Raw genomic sequence first — 8587 nt, forward strand, 5'->3', positions numbered from 1 at the left:
AAAAAAAAAAAAAAATCTTTAAAAAAATAATAAGGGAAAACCTAATAATTATCAGTACTCTAAAAGAAAGAAGACTTTCTAAATCTGTGACCTAAAAAAGATCACAAAGATTTTTTAAAATTTGATAAATAGATATGATAACAATAAAAGAAATTACAGTCTGTATTTCTTTTTTTTCTGGTTTTTTTGTATTTTTTAATTTATTTTTAATAGTTATGAAAGTAGGCATGAAAAATACAGAAAAACATAGCAAAACAAATGGAAATAATAATTCACATAAACAAAGATAACCATTGTTATCACTGATATCAACAGAACATAGCTTTATAGCTTATTTTATAGCTATTATTATTAGGTCACAGCAATTTATTTTCCAATGTCATTAAATGGTCTTCATATGCACTTATTTGAGGACATTAAGGTGCTTGACTTTTTTAGTTTATACAACAATATTTGCAAAGGATACCTTTATATTTAAATATTTGCTAGCATTTCAGAATATCTTCTCAGAGTAGAAATCTAAGGATCATATTTCAAATGTCCTTCACACATATTTATAAACTACTTTACAAAACTGTTTGGCTAATTTAAATTTATACTTTTACATGGATTATGTATTATTAAAAAAAATTTAAAAATTAACCATGCTGCTTAACTGGACCAAATGTAGTTGTATTACTGTCTTCATGTTCACTTTTCATTACTAGTGAAATTAAAGATCTTAAAATGTTTATTATTAAGCCACTTGCATTTCCTTCTGTGTTACCTGTCAGTTCTTACCTTTTCTTATGCATGGTGGTCTTACTGATTTTCTTCCAAATTTGTATAATCCTTTTGTATATAAAGGATTTGGCTTCTTATTTGTCAAAGCTCTTATAAGAATCCATTCCAATCCATTTGGAAAATTTAATTTTTTTTCTTCCATTCTTGTGTACAGTCTGCATTTCAAAGGAATGGAGCACAATCTAAGGTTACAAAGCCTTAAGGTGGATGGGCTCTGAAAATGTGAATCTAATAGAGCCCATCCTCCTGAAGGCTTTGTAACTTTAGATCATGCTCCATTCCCCTGAAATGCAGACTGTAATTTCTTTTATTGTTATCAAATTTTTAAAAATAAAACAAGTATCCAATGTATTCCATCCTAACATCACACCAATAGATAAATAACTACGTGCTCACAAGAGAGAAAAACAAAATAAATTCAAGTGGGGGCAAGGGGAGAAGAGAAGAGAATTGATGAGCTCTCGCCCAATGTGCACAGTGTAAGGGTATACAGGACACCCCCAGGTGAAGGGCTCAACTACAACTTGGACTTTACCTAACAAACACAAACAATGTAACCTAATGGTTTATACCCTCATATTAATCTGAAATTTTAAAAAAAGAGAAATGTGGATCTATTTAATTGCTATAACTTACCAAAATGCAGCCGTGCTCTTCTCCAGCCTGAAAGACATAGAAGGGATTAGTTGTTAAAGCACTAAAGAGATCAAGAACTCACAGAGGTGGGGGTTAAACGCAGAGAAGGTGCAACTCACCTGAGTTTGCTGCAGCTCTTTTCAACTCTATGAAAAAAGAACCAAGGAAGATGAACTATCACTGTGAATTTCAGGATAACAGGAGATAACTCGGCATGAAAGTTATAAGAACATGGGAAACTTACTTAGTTCACTTCGGAGTTTCTCTAAAAAATAAGAAAATTGGGCAAATCAGAACGAGGCTTTCTATATTCCCATAGTGCTATAATCCCATCCCAACCACAGCCCTAGAGCAGATCCTCAATGGCTATACTCTGGAACATCCTTATGAGAGTGTTCACGATGGCAATAGCTCCCAGCTGTGTGCCATGGGCCTCAGCACTACTGCAGATGATCAGACAATTCCTTTGTGAGCCAAACTTTATGCAGACTGAACATTTCATACCAACAGGTAGTGAATGTAAATGTATGTATGTGCACGAGAGAAGAGTAAAATACAAGTTCATTTAAAATTGAGTCTCTGGCTTGGCGCTTATGGCTCAAGTGGCCAAGGTGCCAGCCACATACACCTAAGGTGAAGGATTTGAATCCAGCCTGGGCACACCAAACAACAATGATGGCTGCAACCAAAAAATAGCTGGGCATTGTGGTGGGCGCCTGTGGTCCCAGCTACTTGGGGGGCTGAGGCAGGGGACTCACTTGAGCCCAGGAATTGGAGGTTGCTGTGAGCTGTGATGCCACAGTACTCTACCCAGGGGGACAGCTTGAGGCTCTGTCTCAAAAAAAAAAAAAAAAAAAACAACTGAGTCTCTATTAGATTTTGTTATCATATATACTATCTCAGTATAAAACAAAATGGATATGTTAAATGTCTGCAGGGGGTTTTGTTGGGGGAGTTGTTTTGTTTTGTCTTGTTTTGAGATAGAGTTTCACTTTGTCGCCCTGGGCTGAGTGCCGTGGCATCAGCCTAGCTCACAGCAACCTCAAATTTCTGGGCTCAAGGGATCCTCCTGCCCCAGCCTCCCAAGTAGCTGGGACAATAGGTGCCCACCATGATGCCCTGCTATTTCTTTATATTTGTAGTAGAGATGGGGTCTCTTTCTTACTCAGTCTGGTCTTGAACTCCTGAGCTCAAGGGATCCTCCTTCCTTGGCCTACCAGAGTGCTAAGATTACAGGTTTGAGCCACCACCCCTGTACTGCAGGGTTTTGTTTGTTTTTTTAAATGTTAAAAAGAGGTTGTCTCAGATGCTGAGGTGGATGTGGAGAGAAGAGAACACTTTTACACTGCTAGTGGGACTGCAAACTAATACAATCTTTTTTGGAAGAAAGTATAGAGAGTCCTTAAAGAACTCAAATTAGACCTTCCATTTGATCCCACAATCCCATTACTAGGCATCTACCTAGAAGAAAAAAATCATTTTGTCATAAGGACATTTTCACTAGACTAGAGCTCAATTTACAATTGCCAAAATGTGGAAACAGCCTAAAAATGCCCATCAACCCAGGAATGGTAATGGACTAGCAACCTGTGGTATATCATCAACCTCACTCACAGCAACCTCAAATTTCCCACATTCTAATATGAAGCCAGTAGACAATCTAATACATACCCACATAAGAGAAAAACTCAAATGAATTCAAGGTGGGGGGCACGGGAATGAAATAGAGGGGAGAGAAGAGGAGGGAGGGGAATGGAGAGTTATGGCACACCTCTTGGGGTCGTCACACAATTAAAGAGGGACTTAACCTAACAAACGCAGTGGGACCTAATTCTTTGTACCCTCAATGAACCTGAACCAATATAAATAAATAGATAGATAGATGGAGGTCCTCATACATGAAGTGGTGGAGAAGCAATGCTCCAGCACTTTTAGTTTAGTAAGGATCTGTCCATCATGGATCCCACCTAAGAAATGTCATGCCTGGGTAATAAAAGGGACTTCCAGATGGCTTCACCTATGCAGGTACATCTCTTGCTGGTAAAAACAGTTCCCATTTGAGACTAGGTAACATTTGGCCAAGAAAGAGGAAGAGGAAATACTTGAGAAAAGAGGCCGTGAGAGCCAAGAAATCCCCAATTTGCACGGCTTGCACAGCACTTGCCCTCTCCCTTCTGCTCCAGTCAGTGAACTCAGACACTCATTCTAAAGCAAAGATCTCAGCAGAAGGCGCCACAGATGAGGAGCAGAACTTACTGAAGGCTTTATGGAGTCTTCCTAAAAACCAGAGAGAGAGAGAGAGAGAGAGGAGTGAGTGATCAGATCCTGCCCCTTTATCCTAGGTCCCTGGAAGCCTCATCACTCCACCCTCTAGGAAGAAAAGGATGCTGATATTTCTATCAGTCCTGACTTGGGCCCCATGTCCCAGGAGAATCTGATGGTCCTGGTAACACTTTCCCAATGACCCAGCTTGCCCAAAACTGCGATTCCTCCTTCCCCAGTCTGTCTGGTTTCATTTCCGCAGTCTGTATGAGTGTTTCAGTATGTTTGTAACTGCAGTGCCTGGGTGTATGATTTGCTGTCCTTTTGTAGTCTGCTATGATAGTATCTAAGGTGTAAATCTAAAGTCCTCACATGAACTTGTTGATATGACTTCATTATTCTCTACTGTAGCTCCCCTGAAGTTTTGTTGTTGTTGTTGTTTTGAGATATAGTCTCACTTTGTCACCCTTGGTAGAGTGCCATGAGCTCACAGCAACCTCACACTCTTGGGCTCAAGTGATTCTCTTGCCTCAGCCTCCCAGTAGCTGGGACTACAGGCACCCACCACAACGCCGGGCTATTTTTAGAGATGGGGTCTCGCTCTGGCTCAGGCTGGTCTCAAAATCATGAACTCAGGTGATCCACCTGCCTCAGCCTCCCAGAGTGCTAGGATTACAGGTGTGAGACACTGTGCCCGGCCTGCTCCCCTGAAATTATAAATTTCACAAACACAGAAGTCCCAGAAGGTTTGGGAACATAGGCGGCACACATTTTCTCCCCCCCAGCACTGACCCTGCCAGATAATTAAAGTTATATGTCTGAGTCTACCACCAGACCCTAAGGGCCAGGCATGTGTGTGTCAGATGTCAGAGCAATGAAGCTGAACATGACACCTGACACATGACCCAGCTCCAAGGGAAGTTATGGTTCAGTGTTAGCATTTCCACTACTAATGGCTCTAATTACTTTGTCCTGTACTTACACTGAGGTAAACACAGAATCCTTTCAACAATATGAGGTACATAAAATTATTATTTCCATTTTCTTGAGGTATGGTCTGATGCTCAGAAGGACATAAAATTTGCCCAAGGTCATTCAGCTAGAAAGTGGCTAAAAAAACAGGATTTAAACCCAAGTCTGTCTGACTCCTGAGAAGCCCCCACCATCATTACACTACACTCCCCTCCACTCTTGGGCAGAACAGCCAGAGTGCCTACAGTGTGCACTCCATACCTGCCCCAGCTTGGAGGACATGTAAGGGGGGAAGAGAGAGAACATGTTATTTGTTTCCTACCCATTACCCTTTACGTGTAATTACCTTTTTCTTTTGCATGTTCTGAGAGAAGATTTTCTAGAAAAAGGAAAGGATAAGATCATGAGAGTCTCTGCCATCACTGGGAGGGGCCCTGATTCCCACTGATCTCACCTGCTGTTCTCCGTCCTGCCCTTCTCTATCTGCACCAATACCTCCCTGATCCAGTCCCTGAACATCTCTTCTCTGGACGGCAGGATTGGCAGCCCAAATTGTTGCCCACACCCTACCATACTTTCTCTGGTCTCTTCTCAACACTACAGCCAGAGAGAATTTTTCAAAGCACGATTCTGAATGGATATGCCTGTGCATCGCTTTATCACTGCTCTCAGGGAAAGGACTGTCTTCAATGTGGTCTGCAAGGCCTCAGGTGGCCCAAACCCTGCCCACCACCCCATTTTTGTCCTTGCCACTTCTTGCTCTTGCACCTTCTCTGCTCTCCAAATGTGTGCTGCCCTTCCCCACCATGCCTCTCTCACAAACTGTTCCTTCTATGGTAGATGGTTTTCCATTCCCTCTTCACTCAGGACTTCCTGTCCTTGAAGTCAGACATCACATCCCCACGCCCTCAGCTTGTTGGGTCTTCCTGGTCATATGGTACTCTTCACAGACCTAGCAGCTTGCTTTTGTGGCATTTGTACTTATTTATTTGTGTAGTATTTAATTTGCATAATCTCCCTGACCAGACTAAAACTTCCAGGAAGGCACAGGCTGTGTCTGCTTTTACTCACCATTGTATCCCCAAAATCTAGTATAGTCCAGGGCATTTCACAGATAATTATCAAGTATTTGTTGAACAAATAAAAATGTCCCTTGCATTCAATCCACACAGCTCCCACAAAATAAGAGTGCATAATCACCAAAAATACCAGAAGGCACACTGTTACAAGTAAGAGTCAGTAAACATTGAAAGCAACAGATTTCACCTCCACCACCACCATCACCAAGAACAGCAGATGGATGGAATTTTCAGGTACAGAATCTAGATTAGTGAACACTGGGGGTATGGAAATGAAAAAAGAAACATCTTCTCCACCCCCATCCCAGGACACTTACCTACCTCCATCACCTGTTCATAGAGAAGCTTCTCTAAAAGGGAGAAAAATAGATGTCAGCTCAGCTTAGGAAGGGTTTTTTCCTTAATTAATTAATTTATTTATTTTTGAGACAGAGTCTCACTTTGTCGCCTTCAGTAGAGTGCCATGGTGTCATAGCTCATAACAACCTCAAACTCCTGGGCTCGAGTGATTCTCTTGCCTCAGCCCCCTGAATAGCTGGGACTATAGGTGCCTGCCACAATGCCTGGCTATTTTTAGAGGTGGGGGTCTCATTCTGGCTCAGGCTGGTCCTGAACCTGTGAGCTCAGGCAATCTATCCACCTCGGCCTCCCAGACTGCTAAGATTACAGGCCTAAGCCACTATGCCCAGCCCTAGGAAAGGCTTTTTCTAATAGGTATAGTTGTCCAAAGATTCCCCAAGCTGCCTCAGTGGGACTGACTCATTGCCACTATGGATGTGTGACCATTTATTTGAAAGGAGTAGGGGGTCTTCAAATCATCAGATAAGGGGAGGAGTATTATATTATGTGATCAAAGTCCTTTCCAACCTTTGACCATTTTTCTGAGGATTTTATCCCATGCATATAATTGGATTTCCTGATTAGAAGGCTCTAATTAATTTCTTAGTTAATTAGAAGACTGGCATAATCAGTTATTTTCTAATTTCTCAAAGGATAGGAATTCACACCTCTGCCCAAGGGTGTTTCTGCAGTTTATTGAATTCTTTCTGCATTGTGTGTCCCCAGTGCATGGCTCTTCTGGTTTTCTCCCTAAACCTAGGGACAAGTATCATGTCTATATCTATGCCCATCCAGCATTTTCCCAGAGCAGTCCTATTCCTAGTTGCTGCCAGCCTTAGCTCCCCAGATTCAGGTATAGAATCTAGATCAGTGAATACTGAGGGTATGTCAGCTCAGCTTACCTTTTGATTTTCTTTGCTTCCAGATAAGCCAAATGCATACCACGATGAGAAGAAGCAGGACAAAAAGGATCCCAGTAAGAACCACTTCTAAGGATGAGACCCTTCCAGGAGATGGGGCTGCAACAAAAACCACCAATGACCCCCTGAGATAGCAGACAGCTCAGGCACGGTCCCACTGTCTCCATCACCTCTAGGGAGAGACTTCCAGCCAAGGTAGGTGAGGCAGGTTCAAATCCGGCCTGGGCCAGCTAAACAACAATGATGACAACCTCAACAAAAAATAGCCAGGCATTGTGGTGGGCGCCTGTAGTTCCAGCTACTTGGGAGGCTGAGGCGAAAGAATCGCTTAAGCCCAAGAGCTGGAGGTTGCTCTTGGGCTGCCCCCTTCAGATTTTCACTGTGCTCTGGAATAGCAGTCTGTGTGGCCTCCCTGCCCTGAGCACTATCACAGGGCAAAACAATTTCTATAGTGCTGCAGCAGCAGGCCTAAAGCCTAGGTGGGAAAGAAAGGAGAAAATGAAGAAGAAATAGAGAAGGAAAAAAAATAAGCAGAAGTGGGTAAGAGCCCAAGCTGGGTATGTCCTTACTCAACACTGTGTGACCCTAGGCAGGAGACTGAGCACCTCCAACCCTGGCTTGTCTCATGTGTAAGATAGAGGTGATGAATCCCTGTCTCCTTAGGTTTTAGGGATATTTAAAAAGACCAGGCTTGGCGCCCATAGCACAGTGGTTACAGTGCCAGCCACATACACCAAAATTGGTGGGTTTGAACCCGGCCCGGGCCAGCTAAACAACAATGACAACTGCAAAAAAAATAGCTGGGCATTGTGATGGGCACCCGTAGTACCAGCTACTTAGGAGGCTGAGGCAAGAGAATCACTTAAGCCCAAGAGTTTGAGGTTGCTGTGAACTATAATAACACCCTGGCGCTCTACCCAGGGTGACAGCTTGAGACGCTGTAGCAAAAAATAAAAATAAAAATAAAAAGACCAGTCATGTAAGGCACATAGCACTTAGTGAGGGTCAGTGGCAGCAGTAAAAGAAGAAAGGAGGGGCACACAGAGAAAAAAAGACAGGATTAGCAGAGGTCTATGACTCCTTCCCACCCCAGGCCCCAGTCTATCTTTCTTGACTCCAGAACCACCTTTTTCTGCTATATGACTCCATGTTTCAAAGGATTCTAAATGGTTCATATAGTTTTTTGTTTTTTTTTTTGTTTGGGTTCTTTTTTTTTTTTGAGACAGAATCTTGCTTTGTCCCCCTCAGTAGGGTGCCGTGACAGCTCACAGCAACCTCAAACGCTTGGCTTAAATGATTCTCCTGCCTCAGCCTCCCAGGTAGCTGGGACTACAGTTGTCTGCCACAGCGCCTGGCTATTTTTTGGTTGTAGCTGTCATTGTTGTTTGGCAGGCCCAGGCTGGATTCAAACCCCCCAACTCTGATGTTTGTGACTGGCACCCTAGCTGCTGAGCTACAGGTGCTGAGACAGTTCATACCCTTTAACCCATTAATTCTACCTGCAGAAACACTTTCTAAGAAAATAATCAGGCTCGGTGCCTGTGGCTCAAGCGGCTAAGGCGCCAGCCACATACACCTAAGGTGGCGGGTTCGAAT

The 8587-nt window shown here is 42.8% G+C and overlaps 1 protein-coding gene across 1 annotated transcript in view; it reads right to left on the minus strand.

Annotated features, from left to right (window-relative positions):
• ERMAP (erythroblast membrane associated protein (Scianna blood group)) overlaps positions 1 to 8587 on the minus strand; it is a 14825-nt gene that overhangs the window by 3064 nt on the left and 3174 nt on the right. The window contains exons 3-9 of the mRNA XM_003798956.1: positions 6974 to 7090; positions 6050 to 6082; positions 5000 to 5032; positions 3676 to 3696; positions 1664 to 1684; positions 1539 to 1565; positions 1420 to 1446 (exon numbers count right to left, since the gene is read on the minus strand). Of these exons, the coding sequence (XP_003799004.1) occupies positions 1420 to 1446; positions 1539 to 1565; positions 1664 to 1684; positions 3676 to 3696; positions 5000 to 5032; positions 6050 to 6082; positions 6974 to 7090 (279 nt within the window). The remainder of the gene's footprint in view (positions 1 to 1419; positions 1447 to 1538; positions 1566 to 1663; positions 1685 to 3675; positions 3697 to 4999; positions 5033 to 6049; positions 6083 to 6973; positions 7091 to 8587) is intronic.

The sequence above is a fragment of the Otolemur garnettii genome, unplaced genomic scaffold (assembly GCF_000181295.1).
Source record: "Otolemur garnettii isolate 467f Iridium unplaced genomic scaffold, OtoGar3 scaffold00144, whole genome shotgun sequence".
NCBI lineage: Eukaryota > Metazoa > Chordata > Mammalia > Primates > Galagidae > Otolemur > Otolemur garnettii.